The following is a 26,438-nucleotide window of genomic DNA, read 5'->3' on the forward strand; positions in this document are numbered from 1 at the left end:
TAAATCCTGGTCTGTACACCTGGGAGAATTCCCAAACTTTGCTCTAAAATAGCGGTCCTTGGAATTTCTATACTTTCACCTGAGAGGGCACATCAAGCAAGGATTCAATATCTCACTGGAAAAAGCACATCACACAGTGTGGTGCTCCCTCAGACCTGGCGCTCCCAGAGTGTGGCACTCACTCAATACCGACCCACCAACAGAGTGCCACTACCTCTGTACTGACCTGCTAACCGTGCCGGTCTGCTTCAATACTGACCTTTCAAAAGTGCAGCGCTCTCTCAGCACTGACCCTCCGACAATGCGGGACCCCCTCATTAATGACCCTCTGACAGCGCAGCACTCCCTCAGCACTGACCTTCCGACAGTGTGGCACTCCCTCAGTACTGACACTCTGATGGTGTGGCACTCCCTCAGTACTGACCCTCCGACAGTGCAGCACTCCCTCAGCACTGACCTTTCGACAGTGTGGCACTCCCTCAGTACTGACACTCTGATGGTGTGGCACTCCGTCAGTACTGACCCTCCGACATTGCAGCACTCCCTCAGCACTGACCCTCCGACAGTGTGGCATTCCCTCAGTACTGACCCTCTGACAGTGCGGCACTGCCTCAGCACTGACCTTCCGACAGTGTGGCACTCCCTCAGCACTGACCCTCCGACATTGCAGCACTCCCTCAGTACTGACCCTCCGACATTGCAGCACTCCCTCAGCACTGACCCTCCGACATTGCAGCACTCCCTCAGCACTGACCCTCTGACAGCGCAGCACTCCCTCAGCACTGCTCTGGGAGTGCAGGATGCATTTTGAGCTTAAATAAACATCGAAGGAGCTGTGGATGCAGTAAATCAGAAACAAAATCAGAAACTCCTGATGAAGCTCAGCAGGTTTGGCAGCATCTGTGGAGAGAAATCAGAGTTAACATTTTGGGTTGAGTGACCCTTCCTCAATTCTGCCAGACCTGCTGAGGAAAGGTCACTCGACACAAAACGTTAACTCTGATTTCTCTCCACAGATGCTGCCAAGCCTGCTGAGCTTTTCCAGCAACTTCTGTCTTTGTAAGCATTTTGAGCTTGAAGCTCGCGTTTGGATCTTGAACCCACAATGTTGAGATTTACGGGCATAAATGCTCATCTGTGAACCACGCTGGACACTGGTCATGCTTTCTGAGACCACGTGCATCCACCTGGGACCCTGTGGGAGCTCACCTCAAACATCCGGTGGTGTTGTAGAAGATGTCAGGGTCTATGTCAAAATTCTTCACATCTCCGTCTGGCCAGCCCGAGAATGGAATGATAATTGATGTTGTCAATGGTTTTAAAGTTCTCTTGATGAGGTCAGCCTTTAGATGTTCATTGGAAGACAAGTTCCAGAGTAAACCTGGCATTTGGGGAAAACAAGGAGAAAAGCATGAGTCAGATGATGAAAGCCTGGCAATCTGGGGAGGGCAGAGGTGGGGGGGGGGGATCTGGTTTGTTCCTTAAAGTGAGACAAAATTCTTAGCAGACTAGCCCAGCTTCCCAAAACTGATTAAAGTCTCCACGGGAAAAAGCATTCCTATTTTTGATTATGCAACTAGACCATTCCAGTGCAGTTATCGTTGGTCTCCCACATCTAATTAGATTAGATTAGATTACTTACAGTGTGGAAACAGGCCCTTCGGCCCAACAAGTCCACACCGACCCTCCAAACAGCAACTCATCCAGACCCATTCCCCTACATTTACCCCTTCACCTAACACTACGGACAATTTACAATGACCAATTCACTTAACCTGCACATCTTTGGACTGTGGGAGGAAACCGGAGCACCCGGAGGAAACCCATGCAGACACGGAGAGAATGTGCAAACTCCACACAGACAGCTGCCCGAGGCAGGAATTGAATCCGGGCCTCTGGCGCTGTGAAGCAGCAGTGCTAACCACTGTGCCACCTTGCTGCCCTATGAGCTCCTCCTCATGAGGTCATCCAAACGTTTATTGTTCATTCCCTGACCCACATCAAATTCCATTCAGGTGTCACCCTTTGTGCTCACTGACCTATATTGGCTCTCAGTCGAGCAACACTTTGATCTTAAAATTCCCAACCATGTTTTCGAATCCCTCAATGGCCTCATCTTCCCTGTTAGTGTGACCACTTCCAGCCCTACACTTCTCCAAGATATCTGTGTTCCTCCAATTCCGGCCTCCAGCACATTGTTAGCACATCGTTGCTGTACCTTCAAGTGCCCAAACCTAAACTCTCGGACTCCCTTCCAAGATTCTAACCTCAAGTCACTCTCTATGTGGAGTTTGCACATTCTCCCCGTGTCTGCGTGGGTTTCCTCCGAGTGCTCCGGTTTCCTCCCACAATCCAAAGATGTACAGGTCAGGTGGATGGGCCATGGTTAATGCAGGGTCACTGGGATAGGGTGGGGGTCCTGGGTCTGGGTGGGATGCTCTTCAGAGGTCTTGATGGGCCAAATAGCCTCTATCTGGACTGTAGGGATTCTAGATTTCTCCAGCACTATCTCCTTACAGAAGATGCTCCTTACAGTCCTTATGTCCAATTTTGTTTGATAATAAAATCAGCGATACTGCTTTTTCTGGGGAGGCTGTATTTGCACATATCCTGCAAATGACAGCCTATGTTTGGTGATGCTGATAGCCATGTAGATACAGCCTATGTTATCCATTTTCCCTTTGAGAAGTAACCATCATTGACCAAGACATCTTTCCCCTAAAGTCAGTCTCTGCAAAGAGCGATATGTGTCTGTGTGTCAGTGTATGATTGTGTGCGTTTGCACATGCACATGTCTGCATCTGTGCTTAAAGGTATTTGTGTGTCTGAATGTGTGTTTGTGTGTAGAAATGCATACATGTGTGTTTGTGTGTTTCTGTATTCTTGAATGTATGTGTGTGTATGTGTAAATAAATTTTTGTTTGGGTGTATACGTGTGTGTTTGTGTTTATTTGTGTGCATGTTGTCTGTGTGTTTAAATTGTGTTTGGGTGTGTTTATATACACTTGTGTGTCTGTGTATGCTTGGTTATTAGAAGGGTAAGCATCCATGTTTTCATATCACAAGTTGTGTGTTAATCAGTTTTACACCTTAATTGAGTAATTCTGTTTTTTTTAATAAATCAATAATTTTGTCTCAATTAGAAAAAAACTATTTCAAGTCTAATGTTGAGAAAATAAGATTGGTCATATTGGGACCTGAGTAAATCATTAACTGATATTGTGTCTGTGAAGTGTGGAACTGGAGAGAGACAGTGCACTCTTTGAGCTGTGGTCACTTAAATCGAATGTCAGATGGACTCACCAGTGACTTGCTTCTTTGTCTCAATGTCCTTGGTTTGTTCCAGTAGCCACACCAGCTCCTGGACTCCGTTATGTTTCTGTACTTCTAGCTTGCTGTCATTCTCCTCAAATACCGCATTGCGGATTGCCCCGCAGGCTGCAGACTGAACCTCCACATTCTCATTGCTGAGCAACGCAATCAGTTTCCCAATCCCGTCCAAAGCGTAAAGCTGCACAAAATTTGCATTTTTATTTTGAAACACTCAGCAGCACGAACAGTGGTAGACATCTTGTTAGTCAAGAATGTTCATACTGCACGTGATTCATATTATACGACATTACAAGGCATAATAGCTTGCACTAATGTAGCACCTTTATGATAGAGAAACATTCTAAGATGCTCCACAGTTGCCTGATTGGATGAAAAAAATTGACACTGAGCTATGTAATGAGATACTAGAGCATGTGACCAATCACTGGGTCAGAGAGGTAGTTTTTACAGAGGGTCTGAAATAAGGAGAGAGAGAGAGAGAGGACTGGGAGGGAATTCTGGCACTCAGGACCCAGGTAGTTGCAGCACATTCGCAGACATCACTCTGCCTCTTTCTTTAAGATCTTCCTAAAAATGTCTACCTGCAGCTATCTCTTCAGCTGTGGTTCTGCGTCAGATTTTGTAGGATTGTACTCCTTAAAAGCTCCTTGGAAACTTTTACTCGGTTAAAAGTTCTATGTAAATGCAGGTTGTTGCTGGCATGCTGTCCCCATATTTAAAAAAGTCCCAAATGCAATGAAAAAAATCATCACTGCAGTGAGTAATTTCAGTCTTTGGAGATATGCAGCCAGGGTTTCTGATCACCTCTCTGCTTTCCAAGAGACAACTGAGACTTCCAACTGCAGTCTCAAAACAAAATGAATAGGTAAAGAATTTCAACGGATTGCAGGACAGTTTCTGTGAGGTGGTATAGTGGATAGTGAAGAAGGTTACCTCAGAGTACATTGGGATCTTGATCAGATTAAAGTGAGGTATTGCATTTTGGAAAGGCAAAGCAAGGCAAGACTTACACACTTAATGGTAAGGTCCTGGGGAGTGTTGCCAGACAAATGGACCTTGAGGTGCAGGTTGATAGTTCCTTGAAAGTGGAGTCGCAAGCAGATAGGATAGTGAAGAAGGCGTTTGGTATGCTTGCCTTTATTGGTCAGAGCACTGAATATTGAAGGTGGGAGGTCAGGTTGCGGCTGTACAGGACATTGGTTAGACCATTTTTGGAGTATTGCGTGCACTTCTGCTCTTCCTGTTATAGGAAAGATGTTGTGAAACTTGGAAGGGTTCATAAAAGATTTACAAGAATGTTGCCAGGATTGGAGCTAAAGGGAGAGGCTGAATAGGCTGGGGCTGTTTTCCCTGGAGCGTCGGATGTTGAGGGGGGCACATTATGAAGTTTTGTAAAATCTTGAGGGGCATGGATAGGATAAATAGACAAGGTCTTTTCCCTGCAGTGGGGGAGTCAAAACCTAGAGACCATAAGTTTAAAGTGAGAAAGGAAAGATTTAAAAGGGACCTAAGGGACAACTTTTTCACACAGAAGGTGTGCGTATATGGAATGAGCTGCCAGAGGAAGTGGTGGAGGCTGGTACAATTACAACATTTACAAGTCCAACAGGTTTATTTGGAAATACTAGCTTTTGAAGCACTGCTCCTTCAGGTAGCTGATAAAGGAACAGCGCTCCAAAAGCTATTGCTTCCAAATAAACCTGTTGGACTATAACCTGGTGTTGTATGATTTTTAACTTTGTCCACCCCAGTCCAACACCGGCATCTCCACAACATTTCAAAGGCATCTGGACGGGTATATGAAAAAAAAGGGTTCACTGGGATGTGGGTCAAATGCTGGCAAATGGGATTAAATCAATTTAGGATACCTGGTCAGCATGGACAAGTTGGACCAAAGGGTCTGCACACTAAAATTTCAAGAGGTGTGTTCGTGCCACATCCAAACAGATCGGTGATCAGTTTTCTCCTGAGATGTGGCCTTTACTGGCATTGTCAGCCATTGCTCCCCATCCCGAAATGCCCTTGAACTGAGTGACATGCCAAACCATTTTACAGGGTAGTTAAGAGTCAACCACATTGCTGTGAGTCTGAAGCCATATGTCGGCCAGACCAGGTAAGGATGGCAGATTTAATCTGAAACGGTTATTAATTGTTCTCTCATGCCCATAGCAGGAGCTGAGAGTGGGAGAGTCTTCTGATCAGCTATGTTTGATACAGAATGGTACCACTCAAGCCACAAGAGCTCATTTCTCTCTAAAGGCAGTGGTTCCTCCAGTCTCTTATGAACTATGACTTCTCAGATCTTTGTGTGTTAAACTCGGCCTTATGCCTGATTGTAATCTCAAGGTGAAAGCAAACACGACATGGTGGTAGTGTCAGGATGTGAACCCATGCCTCCTCAGAAATAAAGGGACAACTGCAGGATGTCGGTGTAGAGTCACCTGGCCATCAGACTGGCTAAGAACATGAGTCACATGAGCTAGAGAAGAACATTCGGCCCTTCAAGATTCTTCTGCCATTCAACAAGATCATTGTCCTGAAGTCCACCTTCCCACACTATCTCCATCTCCATCACTGCCCCAAGGGTCTAATGATACCTCAAAGGGTAAATAACAAAAATAATCTTTTGGAAAGCATGCATTTTAAAAGCAAGTCGATAGTTTAGACAAAAATTGTTTGTAGAAACAGGACTACTTTTACTTAGTTCAGTCCTTTTGAACCCCATCAAACTTGCACCTTTACTTTAGAAAAGGGTGAGATCTGAGTTACCTCTTTCTTTGCATCAGGTCTTTGATAACACTCGTGTTGGATGAAATTAGCCCCATACAGTATGTAATCCGTGTTATCATGTGTCAGGGCAGAGACTGCAGTTTCAATTGTCCAGTCACCATCATCATCTCCACTTGCACTGCTAAAAGGAAAGACATTGATTCGAGACTGGGGTAACATTATCCAATCATGGTGAAATTTCAGACCATCTTGTTCTGTTGCAGTAATATCTTTCCAAGGTAAGGAGATAAAGTAATCCAGCTGCAGAGTAACTAAGTTCTTACACAACTGAAGCAAGACCTCAGTACTCCTGTACTTGAATAAAGACGAACAGTCCATTAAGCTTACTAACAACTTTCTGCATATGCATTTCAGTCTGGAGTAATCTATCATCAGGAACATCTAGGTCCCATTGTACATCTACACTATTCACTTCTCACCATTTGAGAAATACTCTACATCTCTGTTCTTCCTACCGAAGTGGATAGCCTCCCTTTTTTTCGATATTATATTCCATCTGTTATGCTTGTCCAAATCCTCCTGAAAATCTTCCTAACGACACACAGTCCTGCTGAGCTTTGTATCACCTTGAAGACTGAAATGCTAGTCAAGGTAAACGTGCCATAGCCCCACCATAGCACAAGAATTCTCTGTTATTAAACAGAGACCACTGGTGGTGGGGTTAAACCTGAGGGCCACCAAGCCTCAGGCAAGGGAAGAGGTTGCTTCATAGTGCAAGAATTGAACCTACACTGTTGACATCACTCTGCATCGTAAACTATGCAATCAGCCATATATTGAGAAATACTGTGGCCTAAATACAGAGCCTTGAGATAGTCCACTTGTCAGTCTGCCAACACAAGAATATAGGATATGGCCCTCATCATACCTTCTGGTCACTCTCTGAACTGTAATTAGACAAACTAAACAAATTCACATCTCAAATTGGAATCCTTGGCATGAAGTCCCAGGTAAACTATTTTGCCAGGTTTACATTCATTATCATGGGCGCACCAAGTGTACACATGTCTGTGACTGAATGGGTAAACACTGCTGCCTGAAGTCAGAAAGATCGAGTTTCATTTTGGAGATTTGAACTGGAGATTATGGATTTAAGTCTTAATTACCTTAATGTTCCTGGAGTTAAATTAGCTTTGATTAGAGTATGTGCAGCAATAGTGTCCCTTCCTCTAAGCCAGGAGGCCCACATTCAAGGCCCACCTGCTCAGACATGTGTCTAAACATCTCCGAACAGATTGTTTAGAAAATATCTAAGATAGCATTGATTAAAGATCAGGTTGGAGATTCTCCAGGAAACATTCATCATGCTAATACTGCAAAGGGAGAAAGTTGATTTGAACAGGAATTAGAATTTCTTCCTCAAAGACAGTGCAGAGTCATTGTTTCAGTTGTTTCGAATTTGTTGTCCCTGACACTTCACTTTGCTGAGAAGAAATAACACAACCTGCAATTATTTGCTGCATTTACAAGCATTCATATTGTAACGGACAAAGTGAGGACTGCAGATGCTGGACATCAGAGTCGAGTGTGTGTTGCTGGAAAAGCACAGCAGGTCAGGCAGCATCTGAGGAGCAGGAGAATCGACATTTCAGGCATAAGCCCTTCACCAGGAATGAGGCTTGTGGGTCAGAGCTGAGAGATAAATGGTACGGGGTGGGGTTGGGGGAAGGTAGCTGGGAAAACGATGAAAGTGAGAGAGATCAGAGGGGGCAGTGATGGATGGGTCTGGAGAGAGTGCCGATTTGGAAGCTTGGGACTGGGATAATGTGGGGTGAGGGGAAATGAGGAAGCTGTTGAAATCCACATTAATTCCATGTGGTTGCAGAGTCCCAAGGCGGAATATGAGGCGTTCCTTCTCCAGGCGTCGAGTGATAACGGTTTGGCAGTGGAGGCGGCTCAGGATTTGCATGTCCTTGATGGAGTGGGAGGGGATTTGATGTGTTCAGCCACTGGGCGGTGGGGTTGGTGGGTGCGGGTATCCCAGAGATGTTCTCTGAAACGATCCGCAAGAAGGCGTCCTGTCTCCCCGATGTAGAGGATGTTGTAACAGGGACCCAATTTCCCTACATTTGCAAGGCAAAATAGTTCATTCACTGGAAAGCACTGGCATTTTCAACGTGCTTTCCATAAGATCAGGATTTACCCAAGTGCTTCTGACGGGTTGCAGGAAATGGAGGTGCTGATCTATTCAGCACAGCAAGCTCCCATGAACAGCAGTGAGATATTAATCAGATTTTAGTGAAGTTGGTTGAAGGATTAATATTTGGACATGTCTCAGAGCAGAGCTTCAAATAGTGATGGTGGCTCCTGCATATCAAACTGAGAAAACAAATAGAACTTCAGTGTAATGATTCAACTGAAATACTGTATCTCTAATACGTGCAGCATTAACATGGAATCTCTACAGCATGGGAGCAGGCCATTTAGCCCATCCATTCCATACTGACTCTCTGAGAAGCATCCTTCCCAGACCTATGCTAACTCGGTATTTTCCATGGCTAATCCACCTAACCTGCACATCTTTGTGATTGTGGGAGGAAACCGGAGCACCTGGAGTAAACCCATGCAGACACGGGGAGAATGTGGAAATTCCACACGGACAGTTGCCCGAGACTGGAATTGAACCCAGGTTCCTGGTACTGTGAGGCAATAGTGCTGACCACTGAGCCACCATGTCACCCTAAACATCTGGAACCATAAGTCAATGCTGTGTTCAAGGGAATTCCCTCATCCTTAATGTTGTTCCAGTACAGTACCTCTTGCTTAGACTTTGAAGTACTGGTTACATTATTCAGAAACAGGAGATAACAGTCAAGACCTTCCCTCCAAAACAAGTGCACTAAATAGCTGAGGTGACATCAAATTTAAACAGGAACGATTATGGGGCATCAAGTCCAGTGATTAAACTGGTCTTCCTCATCAGCTTACTGCCTCACCACTGATATTGCTTACCTTTCGGTCAGGTTTGCACGTTCTCCTTGCATTTCATAGTTTCCTTCGTAGCTTGATGCCTGGTAACTGGTTTGGGCTTGAGGTTGAGCTTGAGACTGAGGCTGGGCTTGGGCCTCAGCCTGGATCTGGGCTTCATCCTGGGCTTCCATTATCAGACTTTCCGCTGGCATTAACCCTTGAGTAACCATGGGTTTGCTGGTTATAAAACTGTTACTCTGGTGAGATGTTTGGGTCCAGTTGTATCTGTCTCCTACCTGGGCCTGCCTCTTGCATGATTCGCCGTGGTAACTGAAAGCAATTCCCTCTGCGTGCTGATCCAGGGCCCTGGTTTGGTTCCTGTCATAAATCCTCGACATGCTTTGACTGAGGCCGGGGCGAAAGTTTACAACAGGGCTGACGGGAAAACTCTCGTCGTGAACGCTTCCATAAGTTTGGGACTCTCTGCTGACGGTGACCACGTGCTTCTGGGAACTTTGAGAAGGAACCCTGCTGACAGGAAGTGGCCTGGAGGTGGGCAAAGCAACTTCCGTCTGGGTGTACCTCGTGTTGCTATGCAAAATGGACCTCATGGCGTTCAGCCGACTGCCCAAGTTCCTCTCAACATGGATGACACGCCGACTGGAGGACAAGGTGGGCTCTCTTCCGACTATCCCCTTTCTCAAAAATCTCAATTCCATCCTTGGGGGATTGCGGGACAAAACCGGGCTATTGTCAGGTGAGACCTCTATCCGGCGAGTCGGTTTAATGGTCTGGCTCTGCTGGCCTTGGGACAAGAATTGGCCAGTCCCTGAGGAAAACTGGGCAGCTCCATTCACCATTCTTTGATTAATTCTGTAACCCACTGGTTTCAGGGTCTGCCAGAAAGAAAAAGAAAGACACTTTACCAACATACAACAACAGGTGGGTTGAAACTGTACAGGTTATACCAACAACAGAGGGATGGGAACAGGAGTAAGCCATTCAGCCCTTCGAGCCTTTTAATGAGATCCTGGCTGATTTGTGGCCTATCTCCTAGCTTTGACCCATATTTCTTAAGCTCTTTAGAACACAGAACAGTACAGGCCCTTTGGCTCTTGATGTTGTACCGACCTTTTATCCTATTCTAAGATCAAACTAACCTACACACCTTTCATTTACTATCATCCATGTGCCTATCCACTCTCTTCCTCCAATCACCTTAAAATTATGTCCCCTCGTGACAGCCATTTCTGCCCTGGGGGAAAAGTATCTGACTATTCACTCTATCTATGCCTCTCATCACCTTGTACACCACTATCAAGTCACCTCTCATCCTTCATCACTCCAATGAGAAAAGCATTAGCTCCCTCAACCTTTTTTCATAAGCTTTGCTTAACAAAAACAAAATCTATCTCAGATTTTTATTAAAAAAACAGATCTAGCATCCACTCCCATTTGTGGAAGAGGGTTCCAAACATCTATCACCCTTTGTGTGTATAAGTGCTTCCTAACATCTCTCCTGAATGGTCTGGACCTAATTTTTAGACAAGCCATCTAGTTCTCGAATCTCTACACAGTGGAAATAGCTTGTCGTTATCTACTCAGTCCTTTCCTGTTAATATCTTGAAGGCAGTCCAGAGAAGGTACACTATGATGAGACTGGGTATGGAGGGAATGCCTTAAGAGGAGAGAGATTGAGTATGTTAGATCTATATTTATTGGAATATAGAATAATGGCATTTGACCTCACTGAAACATCCAAGAATCTTAGGGAATACTTGACAGAGTGGATAGGGAAAGGTTGTTTCCCCTTGGGGACAGTCTAGGACCAGAGGGCAGAATCTTAGAATAAGGAGAAGCCTATTGAAGGCAGATAAGAGGAGGAATTTCTAAGGGAATGGAAGTTGTTGAGGTTGGGTTGTTAAGTGTATTCAAGGCTGAGATAGAGAGATTTTTAATCATTAAGGGAACCAAGGGTCATCGGGAAAAGGCAAGAAAATAGAGTTGAGGATTATCAGATCAGCCATCATCTCATTGAATAGTGGAGCAGACTCGATGGGCTGAATGGTCTACTTCTGCTCCAATGTCAAATGGTTTTATAGTCAGTGCAGTTAAAGGAAGACCTTCCCAAAGGCAATTAGGGATGGACAATAAATGGCAGCCTCTCAAAGCTAATTTCCCAAGAATGATTAAAATAAAACCTCCAGAGAGTCGTAGAATCACATAGCATGGAAACAAACCATTCTTGCCTTCATAATCCCAAACTAAACTGGTCCCACTGACTGTGCTTGACCCTTATCCCTCCAAACATTTCATATTCATGTACTTACCTAAATGTCTGTCCAGCATTGTAACAGTACCAGGTCCACCTCTTTCTCTGCAAATTCATTCCACATGCGAACCACTCTCTAAAAAAGTTGCCCGTCATGTATTTTTTAAAATCTTTTTCCTCTCACATTAAAAATATGCCCCCTCAACTTGAAATCCCCACCCTAGGAAAAAAGATGCCTGCCATTCACCTTATCTATACCCCTCGTGGTTTTATAAACCTCTCTAAGTTCACTCTTCAATCTCCTAAGCTCCAGTGAATAAAAGTCCCAGCCTATCCAGCCTCTCCTTACAACTTTCCTTCCTGGCAACATTCTGATAAATCTTTTCTGAACCCTCTCCAGCTTGATAAGTCCTTCCTATGAGACGGTGTCTCGACACTATGCCTCCCATTTTGAGGTGAACTCTATTCTCTTGTTACTGAAAAACTTTTGAAGTACCATCCTTTATCATTCTGATATTCAAAGCATTGCCTGGTTTCATAGCACTTCAATCTTACTAAAATAAGAGGCATGCCATTGAGGTTTTTTGATTCACACTCATCAAGGCAATTGCAAGAATGCCTAATTTCACCACTCTTTATACTACAGCAGAAAAGAGGTGATGATTGCCTCAGAAGTCTATGTTCATTGGCAGAGGTATTGCTATGAGGGAACCATAGGTTCCTGAAGCTCCTCTCCTGAATATTCAAAAGAGCAAATGGCTGGATCACATCCCTTTTGTTTGCAGAGTACAGTTCTTTGTTAATGAATGGATGTCACTTCTAGTATGGGTAAATTAACCACGTATCAGCATGACTGATCATATTAAATTTAATGTTAGGGTATTTGTTAGCACAGGAGAATGTGAGGACTGCAGATGCTGGAGATTAGAGTCGAGAGTGTGGTGCTGGAAAAGCACAGCAGGTCAAGCAGCATCCGAGGAGCAGGAGAATCAACGTTTCGAGTATAAGCCTTTCCTGATGAAGGGTTTATACTCGAAATGTCAATTCTCCTGCTCCTTGGATGCTGCTTGACCTGCTGTGCTTTTCCAGCACCTCACTCTTGTTTTTGTTAGCGTACTCAGGGTGGTTCAGCGAGTGTGGACCAACTGCGTACTCACAACTAATAACAGACATTTTCTTTTGATTTCTTTATACCAGTTATCCTCCGTGACAATTCTTATGATCCAATTACTAGGAGAGTTTTAACTCCCTGATGTGCTGTGGAAAGGGACCATTTGAAATTCCACATGGCTAACTTCTTTCATTCTCACACTGGCACAGCTCACTAAAATTTTCAAAACACAGGAGCTGTCACCTCTGATTAGTACAGGCTGGGAGCCAAAGCAAACTTCTATAAGAGACATGCATGTCCTGAAGGGGGTTGTCTATTAGAAAATCTTGTGGCAATCGTAGATATCCATTTGATTGATAGCAATTAACTTTGGTTCATATGAAACTGCCCACAGGGTAAGTACAATGTTAAAACAAGTTAATTCAGATACAGAAACTTTGCACCATGCTTTGGTTTGAACAGTCCGTTGTCAGAACATGAAGCTATTTCTGATATTAGATTACAATCTCCGTGAGCTCTTCCACCCAGTAAAAAGCAGGACTCAGTAAATGACACCAAACACTTACAAAAGGCCCAGTTTACTGAGTCGACACCCACAGGGCAAATTAGTGCAAATATAGAGCACACAGTAAAAATCACATAACCGAGATAATCTGTGTGTCACTGACAGCTGAATCACAATGCTGTCTCATTTAAAAATGTTTGCTGAGCTAGCAAGCATGTTACAGCATCATCACAGACCATTCGGCCATCTGATTCACAGTATTGTTGGTACTCCAAATGAACCGCCTTCTACCTCTCTTTTGTCTCCCCTTATCAGCCTACCCTTCTATTCCTTTCTTTCCTGTGTATACTGAGCTACCCCCATAAACACATTCTTGCTGCTTGCCTTAACCCGCTCTCTGCAGCCACAAAAATCCAATTCTAATGAATTTCTGGGGAATAATCCTGTTGGATTATGCGTACTAACGGCCAACTCAGTTCTAGACCCTCCTGCAACAGAATCACCTTCTCTGCTGTATACCTTAATTGCATAGTTTTAAAAGATCTCTATGAGGTTGCCCTTGAGCCCTCCCTTTGTCAAAAGGAACAGGCCCAGCCTATTCAATACTACTTAATGGGTAGTGTCACATCAGGCAATAGTTCTAAAAGTGTTATTGTTCGAACTGAGCTCTGCTAAGTCGAACATTATTACACAGCCTTTGGGCGGAGAATCTGGCATATGTGTCTAACTCATCCCTTCTCTAAGATTTTACACAGCCTGCATAGGGTTACTGAGATGTGATACCTTCAGCATTGCAGTGATAAGACAGTTCACCAAATTTTATTGAAGCCTTATTGTCATGGACTCATCAGAATAATTTGCAAGAATACCAATTTAAAGGGAAGCCAGTGGCTTAGTGGTTAGCACTGATACCTCACAGCACCAGGGACCTGGGTTTGATTCCAACCTCGGGTGACTGTCTGCGTAGAGTTTGCAAGTTCTCCCTGTGTCCACGTGGGTTTTCTTCAGTTTTCCCCCGCAATCCAATGATGTGCAGGTTAGGTGGATTGATCATGGGAAATGAGGGATAGGGAGTTGATGTGGGCGGGATGTGTTTTGGAGGGTCGGTGTGGATGGGCAGAGTAGCCTACTTCCACACTGCGCGGATTCTAAACTTGATGAGACAACGTGGAAAATGCACCAGTTAATGCTGATTGACACAATGCCAGACTCTAGGCGAAAGTGAGGACTGCAGATGCTGGAGATTAGAGTCAAGATTCAGGTCAGGCAGCATCCGAAGAGCAGGAAAATCGATACTTCAGGCAGGAGTCCTTCATCAGAAAGGGTTCCTGCCCAAAATGTCGATTTTCCTGCTCCTCGGATGCTCCCTGAGCTTCTGTGCTTTTCCAGCACCACTCGAAACTTGACGATGCCAGACTCTGATTGGTCAAGGGATTGCCCTGAGAACTGAAATGGTGAGTGGCTGTCAATTATTTTATTGGGCTGAAACAGTTGCAGTGTACGCCCATTTTTCTGTCTGTAAAGAACAGAGACCTCTGTGTTAATAATATTTAACTTCCAGTATACAGGACTATCTGGGCAAATAATACATTTAGCTTCCAGTGCACGTCAAGTGCTTCACATGGCAAGTCCAACCAACAATGTCAAATGTTTTGTCAGTGTCATTCTTTGTGCCCTCAGGATAGAACAGCAAATGTTGTCCAGTTCAAGAATCACATCTGATGTTAGCCACTGTTGCAAACTGCATCCCATTAACAAAGACTAGAGTCTCTTCTGTGAAGCCTGTTTGCGGTCCATCTTCCACTGCAGACTCCTGCTCAAGCCCTTCATGGGAGGGAGGGCTCGTAACAGCACAATACCCCCACCAGAAATACTAGTGGTACCCAGATATCACATCCTGTCATGATATAGACTGTCAGAGCAGAATTAAGACATTCAGCCCATTTTGTCTGCCCTACTATTCAATCATGGGTGAATGTTTCTCAATCCCATTCTCATGCCTCCTCCCTTGATCAGTGACTATGATGAGCCTCTTGTCACTATTACAATCTGGTGAGAGGGCCAATCATTTTGAAACCCTGGTAAAAACAAAGACTGCAGATGCTGGAAACCAGAGTCTAGATTAGAGTGGTGTTGGAAAAGCACAGCAGGTCAGGCAGCATCTGAGGAGCAGGAAAATCGACATTTTGGGCAAAAGCCCTTCATCAGGAATAGAGGCAGGGTGCCTGCAAAGTGGAGAGATAAATGAGAGGGGGGTGGGGGCGGGGAGAAAGTAGCATAGAGTACAATAGGTGAAGTGTTCCGAGGCGGAAGATGAGGCGTTCTTCCTCCAGGCATTGGGTGGTGAGGGAGCGGTGATGGAGGAGGCCCAGGACCTGCATGTCCTTGGCAGAGTGGGAGGGGGAGTTTAAATGTTGGGCCACAGTGTGTGAAACCCTCTCAAGCGCTGCGATACTCTTTAATTATGTTGAAGGCAGGCTGTACACAGGGTACTCCATCAAGAATCCACACAATTCTATCCCACTAGATATAAACCTCAGTATTCTGTTTTTTCTCAGATGAATTTGGTTTGTACTTCTTCTTGATTAGATGGTTGAGACTGATCTGTTCAAGGTGATTAAAATGTTAAAAGGACTCAGTGGTGGTGGGGTAGTGACAGAGAAAGATCAAGGTCTGAAATCTCTCTTCACGGACTGCCTGGAGGCTGTAGTCTTCTCCTGGTGACAGTGTTCACAGTATTTCACAGTCACAGCAGACAGTTTGCTGACCAGGTGAACAACCCAGAATGACTTACATCTCCGATTACTCTGCTGTAAGTAACTGATACATCGAAGGCAAGTTAATGGAAATGGAAGAAAGAGCCAAAGGACCAACGCCTTAAACAAATTTATTGTGAGACAGAGCAACTGAAGAAACACTTTACTTGCATTTATATAGCACCTGTAAAACATCCAACTGTGCTTCACACAAATGACTGTCAAACAAAATTGGATACTGGTTTGTATTAGGGGATAGTGAGGGAAGTGACCAAAAGATTGATCAAAGGGATAGGCTTTAGGGAGTGTATTGAAGAGAGAGAGCCAGTGAGGTGTAAGGGACAATTCTGGAGTTTGGTGCCCAGGCCAGTTGAAGGTATGACCCTCAGTGGTGCAGCAGTTAAAGTCAGAGATGATCCAGAGACGGAGTCTGAGCAGTGCAGAGTTTTAAAGATGGTAGTGCTGAAGACACTCCAGTGTAATGGACAGTCAGTGTTGCAGAAAGTTTGAAACATGACTAGCATTTTAGAAACAGCAGCTTAACTGATTTGTATAAAGTGGCTCCTAAATAATAGAACAAATGTGAGGGTAAATGATAGAACAAAATTTCAAAATGATTGTTACCCTGGAGAGTGGAGACACTTGCACTGCAGGAAAACATGGGGATAAAGTGTTTCAAGCAATCCAAAGTCAAGGCTGTGCTGGGAACACTCAGACTGAAAAACAACCAATTTATTGATCATTTGCATTGTGTTCCTGATCGTTACGGTATGTAACTGACCAGCCTATCATCAAACAAGTGACAGAATGATGTAGTTCGCGGTGAGCCGAAGAAAGCAATCTCACCCAAATGGCAGCTTCTTCGATGAGATTCCCATCCAGAGACATTCAGATCACAATCAGGATGGACACTCTTAGTATATGGGCTGAAGGAGCACTACCCTGAGGGAGCATCACCCTCAGAGAGTGCCACCCTGAGGGAGCACTGCACTCAGGGAGTATCACCCTGAGGGAATACCGCCCTGAGGGAGCGCTACCATGAGGGAATACCGCCCTAAGGAATACTACTCAGAGCAGAGCTGACTGAGGGAGCTCTGCATTCATGAAGCATCACCCAGAGGGAGCACCACACTGAGGGAGCACCGCACTGAGGGAGCACCGCATGGATGAAGCATTACCCTGAGGGAGAGCTGCACTGAGGAAGCTCTGAACTGAGGGAATGCCACACTGAGGGAGCATCACTCTGAGGGAGCACTGCACTGAATGACACCAACACTGGGTGAGCCCCACCCTGAGGGAGCACCGCATTAGGGGAGCACTGCCCTGAGGGAGCACTGCATTGAGGGAGCATCACACTGAGGGAGCCCCGCACTGAGGGAATGCTACCCTGATGGAGCGCCGCATTGAGACAGCCCTGCGAAGGGAGAGCCCACGCTGAGGGACTGCCACACTGAGGGAGCCCCGCACTGAAGTAGAGCCGCACTGAGGGAGCCCCATGCTGAGGGAGAGCCATACTGAGGGAGCTCTGAGCGGAGGGAGCACCGCACTGAGGGAGCCCCACACTGTGGGAGTGCCCTGCCCAGGGAGTACTACACTGAGCGAGTTCCATGCTGAGACATTAAACTGCTGCCCGATGCAGTGGAGATTAAGCCTCCCATAGCACTATTTAAAAGACATGTAGGGCAGGTTTCCCATGTCCTGACAGACATTTTTCCCTGAAGCCCAACACAAAAAAAACATGATTGGGTCAATGTCCCCTTGCTGTGCTCAAATTGGCAGCTGCATTTCCTGATTACAATCTGACTACACTTTAAAAATCTTCAGTCTGTAAAGTGTTTTTTTGAATATCCTGATGTGGTGTGAGGTGCTATATAAATGCAAGTTCTTTCTTTCATTCAGGCCCATTATAGCAATAAGTTGGGGTGATTCGGTTACAGTGGAAACCATCAGAGTCTGCACTCAGTATCCGGGACTGACTATCCCCAACATGGTGCAGGAGCAAACCAGCATGTAACAAGCTGAAGGTGTCTAAGTTAACGTCTCGTAGATTCAGTGTTAGGACCATAGAATCAGGAGGAGGACAGTCAGCCCCTTTTTTGAGTTTGTTCTGTCAGATGACAACTGATCTGTGACCTAACTCTACCCACCCATCTTGATTCCATATTTCTTTGTCGCCTTGACTTAGAAAAACAAGCTGTTTTAAAATAAACAGAGCTAACATCTACTGCCTCTTGTGGGAAGGCATCACATGATCCTACCACTTGTTGCATGAAACATCATTTGCTAATTTTACTCCTGTGCGGCCCAGCTCAGATTTTCCTAGATTGCCTAACTGGAGGAATAAGATTCACGCCATGAACAGCACGCATTCACCAATGACCTACCTCAGTGTAACCATATCGAGGCCCTGGGAGTGGCAGTGTCGGATATCCAAATGGAGGGATCGCCATGGAACTAATGTAATCAGGGGCACTGAGTGTCCGCTGCACCCGGTCTACAAATACAATGGTGCAATTAGCAAATCTGTTCAATCTATCACATAGAATGACCACACACACACACCTCAATGCAAGCAAAAGAAACACCATTCTGGGATTCAACCTATGCAACGGGAGAGAGAGAGCCAGTGACTTGTTACAACATCCCAAGTCACCTCAAGGGAGTGATTATCATGAAAAATTGAACAACGAGACACATAAGTAGACCATATGACAGGAAACTCAACTGCTATTTAAAGATGTTTTTTGTAGGTAGGAGTGTCTGAAAGAAGGCGAGATGGAAAGAGGGGTTTATGGAGATAATTCTAGAGCACAGGGATCGGGAAACCAATGGAACGGTGACCAGTGGTGGGAAGGTGAAAACTGGGGTAAGCAAGAGGCCAGAATGGAGGAGCAGAGAGATCTCAGAGGTTCATGGGCTGGTGGAGGGGCAAGAACATAAAGGGTTCATTCCAAGGTGCAGTTCCTACTCTTTCAGTGCATTCCTTACAATGCTACCCTGGTTGCCCTTCTTCACAGAAATTATTTTTAACACATTTGCTAACATTCCCACTCAGAAGGACATTGCTTCAAACACCGTTCTGGAGAATTTTCAACAATGACATTTTTGCCCATTACTAGGGCTGCACAGTCAGAGGTGGTGTGTTTTGATTGTGGGAAACATAGAGGCTAATCTGCAGGATCCCGTAAGCAGTGATGTGATAAATGATGGGATCACTTGCTTCTGCTGTTGTTACAGGGATAACTGTTGATGAGTTCACTAGCTGAACTCCCCTGGCCTTCTGCAAAATCATGCCAAGCGATCTTCTATGACCACCTTCCAGGACTGGTTGACAACTGAGTTCTGGCCATTCCGCTATGAAAAGAGGCTAAATAGGCTGTGTTTGTTTTCCTTATTGCAGAGAAGGCTGAGGTGGGGGAACTGACTGAGGTATACAAACCTGGAAGGTCATAGGTTGTGTGGCTAAGGAAAAGGTTTTCCCCTTATTAGGGGGACTAATAGTCGGCATAGATTTAAGATAAAGGGGGTTTCGAGGAGATTAACAGAAGACTTATTTAACTCAGAGAGTCACGGGGGCTGGAACTCACTGCTTGAAAGAGTGTTGGAGGCAGGAACCATCACAATATTGAAGAAATAATTAGATGAATACTGCAAGTGCATTAGCATTCAAGGCCATAGGCCAAGTGCTGGAAAATGGAAACTTAGCAAATAGGTGCTTGATAATGAGTATCACCATGATAGATTGAACAGCCTCTTTCACTGCTGTAAAACTCCATGAGATCTATATTCAGCTCTCTGAACCACACTTTCTAATTCAATGGTTAAAGAACTTGAGTTTTCTGAAGGAGTGCTGGCTGAGTGGTTAGCACTGCTGTCTCACAGCGCCAGGGACCCGGGTTCGATTCCCACCTCGGGCGACTGTCTGTGTGGAGTTTGCGCATTCTCCCTGCGTCTGTGTGGGTTTCCTCCCACAATCCAAAAATGAGCAGGCCAGGTGAATTGGCCATAGTGATAGGTGCATTAGTCAGGGGTGGATATAGGTTAGATGAGTGGGTCTAGGTGGGTTGCTCTTCAGAGGGTCGGTGTGGACTTGTTGGGCCGAAGGGCTTGTTGCCATACTGTAGGGAATCTAATCTGTCTAATGAAGAGGATTGATGAGGGTGGAGTGGTGGATGTGATCTATATGGACTTTAGTAAGGCGTTTGGCAAGGTTCCTCATGGTAGACTAGTTAGCAAGGTTCGATCACGTGGAATCCAGGAAGAACTAGCCATTTGGATACAGAATTGGCTCAAAGGTAGAAGACAGAGGGTGGTAGCAGAGGGTTGCCTTTCAGACTGGAGGCCTGTGACCAGTGGTGTGCCACAAGAATTGGTGCTGGGTCCACTGCTTTTCATCATTTATATAAATAATTTGCATCTGAACATAGGAGGTATAGTTAGTAAGTTTGCAGTTGACAACAAAATTGGAGGTGTAGTGGACAGGTGAAGAAAGTTACCTCAGAGTACAACGAGATCTTGATCAAATGGGCCAATGGGCTGAGGAGTGGCAGATGGAGTTTAATTTAGATAAATGTGAGGTGTTGCACTTTGGAAAGGCAAATCAGGACATAACTCATACTCTTAACATCCTGAAGGGGTGTTGCTGAACAAAGAGACCTTGGAGTGTAGGTTCATAATTCTTTGAAAGTGGAGTCACAGGTAGATAGGATAGTGAAGAAGGCGTTTGGTATGCTTTCCTTTATTGGTCAGAGCATTGAGTAGAGGAGTTGGGAGGTCATTTTGCAGCTGTACGGGATGTTAGTTCAGCTACTTTTGGAATATTGTGTGCAATTCTGGTCTCCTTCTTATAGGAAGGATGTTGTGAAACTTGAAAGGGTTCAGCAAAGATTTACAAGCATGTTGCCAGGGTTGGAGTGTTTGAGCTATAGGGACAGGCTGAATAGGCTGGGGCTGTTATCCCTGGAGGCTGAGTGGTGATCTTTTAGAGGTTTATAAAATCATGAAGGGAATGGATAGTGTAAATAGACAATGTGGGTTGGGAGGACTAGAGGGCATAAGTTTACAGTGAGAGGGGAAAGATTGAAAAGGGACCGTAAGGGGCAACTTTTTCACACAGAGGATGGTGTGTGTATGGAAATGAGCTGCCAGAGGAAGTGGTGGAGGCTGGTACAATTACAACATTTAAAAGGCATCTGGATGGGTATATGAATAGGAAGGGTTTAGAGGAATATGGGCCGAATACTGACAAATTGGACTAGATTCATTTAGGATATCTAGTCGGCATGGCTGAGTTGGACAGAAGGGTCTGGTTTAGTGCTGTACATCTCTATGACTCTATAACTGGGGAGTACTAATGTTTTTGGATTAGTGAGCCAGACGACCAGGCTAATGCCCTGGACACATTCAAATCTCACCATGACAACTGGTAAAGTTTGATATTAGAATCTCATCCAAGTAGTGGTGACCATGTCAACTATCATTGGTCAGAGAGTCATAGAGATATACAGCATGGAAACAGACCCTTCGGTCCAACCCATCCCAACCCAATCTAGTCCCATCTGCCAGCACCCGGCCCATACCCCTCCAAATTCTTCCTATTCATATACCCATCCAAATGCTTCTTAAACATTTCAATTGTACCAGCCTCCACCACTTCCTCTGGCAGCTCATTCCATACACGTACCACCCTCTGTGTGAAAAAGTTGCCTTTCCTTTTAGGAAAAGTCCATCTGCTAATCTGATATCCTTATCTAGTCTGGTCTCCATGTGACTCCTGACCTACAACAATGTGGCTGACTCCTAACTGCTCTTTGAAATGGTCTTAGCACACCACTCAGTTGAAGGGTACTTGGGGGATGGTAACAAATAGCTGGCCTTGCCAGTCACATTCACATCCCATCAAAGAATTTTTAAAACCATCCAATGCATCAAAACTGACAAAAACTGAATCTTATGCAAAAACAGAGAAAAATCTCAAAATGCCGAAAGGTATGTTAATATTAACCTAAACATCTGTGTGGTGGCAAAGATAGTTAAAGATTGCAGTTAAAGATGGAATTACCTGCTTTTATTTAGAGACGCTGTGGGAGGGAGACCTGCTCCCTGATTTTTATCTGCAGGCAGGAGCTAATCCCTCCAAAATTCCTCCCTGATTTGCTTGTTCGTACTAAAGACGTTAATCCGCCAATAACGCAAAATAAATTTCAGACAAATGCATCAATATTTAATTGAGCTATTCAGGGTTTCCATCTGGTGGGTTCAACTGGAGATTGAAAGTTTGGTAGGATAACCCTGAACTGGCTTCTTAATGGAGCCAGACTGATAAAGAGAGCCCGCAACTGCATAGGGAGGCATGGATTCGAGATGGAATGGGATTGATGAGTGATGAGACTGCAATGTAAAATGCAGGCACTGACACATGCAATTAACATGCAGCACAACAGGAGCTGCTGTAATGATTGTTATTAGCAACTGTTTGGAGCTAATTTATCACTGCATTAAATGATGGCATCTCTGACTTGCAACTACCACTCTTCTTTAATTATCACTAGTTCAGAATCCAGGAACTCCGTCCCTCCTCACGTTGTGAGGCTTCTACATCGCATGGACTGCAGCGGTTTCAGAAAGTAGCCCAGCACCACCTTCTCAAGGCCAGAGATGGGCGACATAGAATGTTACAGCCCAGTACAGGCCCATTGGCCTTCGATGTTACGCCGACCTGTGAAAATAATCTGATGCCCATCTAACCTATACCATTCCACTATTATCCTTATGTCCAATGTTCATTTAAATGCACTTAATGTCGGCGAGTCTACTACTGTTGCAGGCAGGCCTTTCCACGCCCTACTACTCTCGGAGTGAAGGAATGACTCCTAAATCTATCACCCCTCAATTTAAAGCTATGTCCTCTCATCTTAGCCTTCACCATCCGAGGAAAAACGCCCTCGCTGTCCACCCTATCTAACCCACGGATTATCTTATACGTTCTTGATTAAGTCACCTTTCAACTTTCTTTTCTCTAACAAAAACAGCCTCAGTTCCCTCAGCCTTTCCTTGTAAGACCTTCTTTCCGTACCAGGCAACATCCTAGTAAATCTGCTCCGAACCCTTTCAAAGCTTCCACATCCCTCTATAATGCGGTGACCAGAATTGCATGCAATACTCCAGGTGCATCTTATACAGCTGAAGCATGACCTCGTGGCTCCGAAACTTAATCCCCCTGTCAATAAACGCCAACACACCACATGCCTTCTTAACAACCCTATCAACCTAGGTGGCAACTTTCAGGGATTTATGCATTTGGACACCGAGATCTCTGGTCTTATCTATATCCAAATCTTCCAAAATTGCTGAAACCTCCTGTTTGTCAACCTCAATCCCATTTAATCTTGTAGCCTATATCTCCGTATTCTCACTAATATTGCCCTTTTCCAATGTGAATAGTGATGAAAAGTATTAATTAAGCATTTCCCCATGTCCTCAGCTTCCATACACAACTTCCCACTACTATCTTTGATTGGCTCTGATCTTACTCTAGCCATTCTTGTATTCCTGATATATCTATAGAAAGTCTTAGGGTTTTCCTTGATCCTATCCACCAAAAACTTCTCATGTCCCCTCCTGGCTCTTCTTAGCCCTCTCTTTAGATCTTTTCTGGCTAACTTATAACTCTCAAATCCCTGAACTAAGCCTTCATGCCTCATCCTCATAAAAGCCTCCTTCTTCCTCTTGACAAGAGCTTCAACTTCTTTAGTAAACCCATGGCTCCTTCTCTCAACAATTACCTCCCTGCCTGATATACTTATCAAGGGGGTCAGGCAGCATCCAAGGAGCAGGAACATCGGTGCCATGTCGTGCTCTCACGAGGAGGTTGAGCAGTTCATCAACTGCACCAACACATTCCACCCCGACCTTAAATTCACCTGGACCAACTCTGACACCTCCATCCCCTTCCTGGACCTCTCCACCTCCATTAATGACGACCGACTTGACACTGACATGTTTTACAAACCCACCGACTCCCACAGCTCCTTGGATTACACCACTTCCCACCCTACCTCCTGCAAAAATGCCATCCCGTATTCCCAATTCCTCTGTCTCTGTCGTATCTGCTCCCAGGAGGACCAGTTCCACCACTGAACACACCAGATGGCCTCCTTCTTTAGAGATTGCAATTTCCCTTCCCACGTGGTTGAAGTTGCCCTCCAACGCATCTCATCCACATCCCGCACCTCCGCCCTCAATCCCCACCCCTCTAACCGTCACAAGAACAGAACATCCCTGGTCTTCACTTTCCACCCTACCAACCTTCGCATTAACCGCATCATCCACCGACATTTCCGCCACCTACAAACGGACCCCACTACCAGAGATATATTTCCGTCCCCACCCATTTCCCCTTTCTGCAAAGACCATTCCCTCCGTGACTACCTGGTCAGGTCCACACCCCTCAACAACCCACCCTCCCATCCTGGCACCTTCCCCTGCCACCGCAGGAACTGTAAAACCTGCGCCCACACCTCCTCCCTCACCTCCATCCAAGGCCCCGAAGGAGCCTTCCACATCCATCAAAGTTTCACCTGCACATCCACCAATGTCATTTATTGTATCCATTGCTCCCAATGCAGTCTCCTCTACACTGGGGAGACTGGACCCCTCCTAGCAGAGCACTTTAGGGAATATCTCTGGGATACCCGCACCAATCAACCCCAACATTTCAACTGTCCCTCTCACTCTGCCGAGGACATGGAGGTCCTGGGCCTCCTTCACCACTGCTCGCTCACCACCAGATGCCTAGAGGAAGAACGCCTCATCTTCTTGGAGGCTCCCTGCCTGTATTCCTGATGAAGGGCTTTTGCCTGAAACGTCAATTTTCCTGCTCCTCGGATGCTGCGTGACCTGCTGTGCTTTTCCAGCACCACTCTAATCTAAACTCTAGTTTCCAGCATCTGCAGTCCTCACTTTTGCCTGTATTTATCAAGGACCCGCAGTAGCTGTTCCTTGAATAAGCTCCACATTTCAAGTACGTCCATCCCGTGCAGTTTCCTTCCCCACCCGAAGCATCCTAAATCTTGCCTAATCGCATCATAATTGCCTTTGCCTGAGTTATAACTCCTTCCCTTCGGTAAACATAACCGAATTATGGTCGCTATCACCTACCACCTCATCTAACACCTGGCCGGGCTCATTACCCAGTACCAAATCCAATATGGCATTGCCCCTTGTTGGCCTGTCTACATACTGTGTCAGAAAACCCTCCTGCACACACTGAACAAAACTGACCCATCTAAACTACTTGAACTATAGTATTCCTAATCAATATTGGGGAAGTTAAAATTCCCCATAACAACTACGCTATTACTCTCGCTCCTATCAAGAATCATCTTTGCTATCCTTTCCTCTACATCCCTGGAACAATTCAGAGGCCTATAGAAAACTCCCAACAGGGTGACCTCTCCTTTTCCTGTTTCTAACCTCAGCCCAAACTACCTCAATGGATGTGTCCTCAAATATTCTCTCAGCTGCTGTAACACTACCCTTGACTAACAATGCCATACCACCTCCTCTTTTACCATCTTCTCTGTTCTTACTGAAACATCTAAATCCCGGAATCTGCAACATCCATTCCTGTCCCTCCTCTAGGCATGTCTCTGAAATGGTCACAATATCGAGTGGTGTCATGGCCAGCAATATCTGCATAACATCAAAAAACAAATGAAAATAGTTGTTTGGTCATACAGAACTTGAGTATTGTTTTAAAAAAATGACCCATTTTACCAAAGCTTTTCATTTTGCACTCATCAGGACAATTCACAAGAATACCAACTTAAAGGGAAACAACTGTATGAGAGGAGAGTGCTGATTGGTTGGCAAGTGTGCTCTGATTGGCAGAGGTGTTGCTAGAGATAAATGATGTTAATGATGATTGACAGTTAACTGTCAGGATTTGTTTACCTTTTAATGGAGATGGATTGACTCTAATTGGTCTTAGCATTGCCCAGAGAAATGAATCAGTGAATGGATGTCATCTCCTTTCTTGAGTTTAATATGGACATACACTGTGACTGTTATCCAGAGAGTGGTGAGAATGAGGCAGCCATTACTGCAGGAAGTGATTGAAGCTAACAGTATTGACACATTCGAGGGGAAGCTGGATAAACATGAGGGAGAACGGAATGGAACTCTACACTGACAGGATGAGATGAAGCAAGGTTAGGGAAACGTGTGTGGAACATAAATACCAGCCTAGACCAGTTGTGTCAAAAGATCCATTTCTGTGTTGTAGACACAATGTAACCTGAGGCCATGGGATCTTTGACTTCTATATGAAAAGGCAGGTGGAGAGCCCTTAAGGATCACATCTGAAAGACTGCCATCAGAAAGAGAAATAATCATTCAGCAATTCCATAGTGAAGAAACTAAGTGTGTGTAAAACATCAGCAGCAGTCCTTCAGAGAGAGTTTCTCAACACTTGGTCGAAAACAAAACACAGCTGCCTCTTTGACAGCTTCAGTGTTGCCACCACATTTTCCAGCACATTCAAAACATTGTCATCGGCAACACAACATTTGACCTTCGAAAACTTTTGGACATTATGATATAGATTCTCCCATAACCTGGCTCCCATGACCTCCCCTTTCCCAGCAATACAAACTCCCCTTCCTCCACATCCCCCTCACATTTCCCCACCCAGGCGAACACAATTTACCCACCCATACAGACCCTCCACCCCCCGGGGGGTTTCAGACTCTCTCCCCCCCC

At 45.1% G+C, this 26,438-nt stretch overlaps 1 protein-coding gene across 3 annotated transcripts in view; it reads right to left on the reverse strand.

The window, feature by feature from the left end:
* Positions 1 to 26,438, reverse strand: part of LOC122559782 (plakophilin-2-like) — a 52,914-nt gene that overhangs the window by 25,831 nt on the left and 645 nt on the right. For 2 of the 3 annotated variants that reach the window (XM_043709798.1, XM_043709800.1), the window contains exons 2-6: positions 18,062 to 18,171; positions 9,076 to 9,929; positions 6,103 to 6,244; positions 3,304 to 3,511; positions 1,210 to 1,381 (exon numbers count right to left, since the gene is read on the reverse strand). In XM_043709798.1, the coding sequence (XP_043565733.1) occupies positions 1,210 to 1,381; positions 3,304 to 3,511; positions 6,103 to 6,244; positions 9,076 to 9,929; positions 18,062 to 18,171 (1,486 nt within the window). The remainder of the gene's footprint in view (positions 1 to 1,209; positions 1,382 to 3,303; positions 3,512 to 6,102; positions 6,245 to 9,075; positions 9,930 to 18,061; positions 18,172 to 26,438) is intronic. The other variant, XM_043709799.1, reaches the window with a different exon arrangement.

This window comes from Chiloscyllium plagiosum, chromosome 19 (assembly GCF_004010195.1).
Source record: "Chiloscyllium plagiosum isolate BGI_BamShark_2017 chromosome 19, ASM401019v2, whole genome shotgun sequence".
NCBI lineage: Eukaryota > Metazoa > Chordata > Chondrichthyes > Orectolobiformes > Hemiscylliidae > Chiloscyllium > Chiloscyllium plagiosum.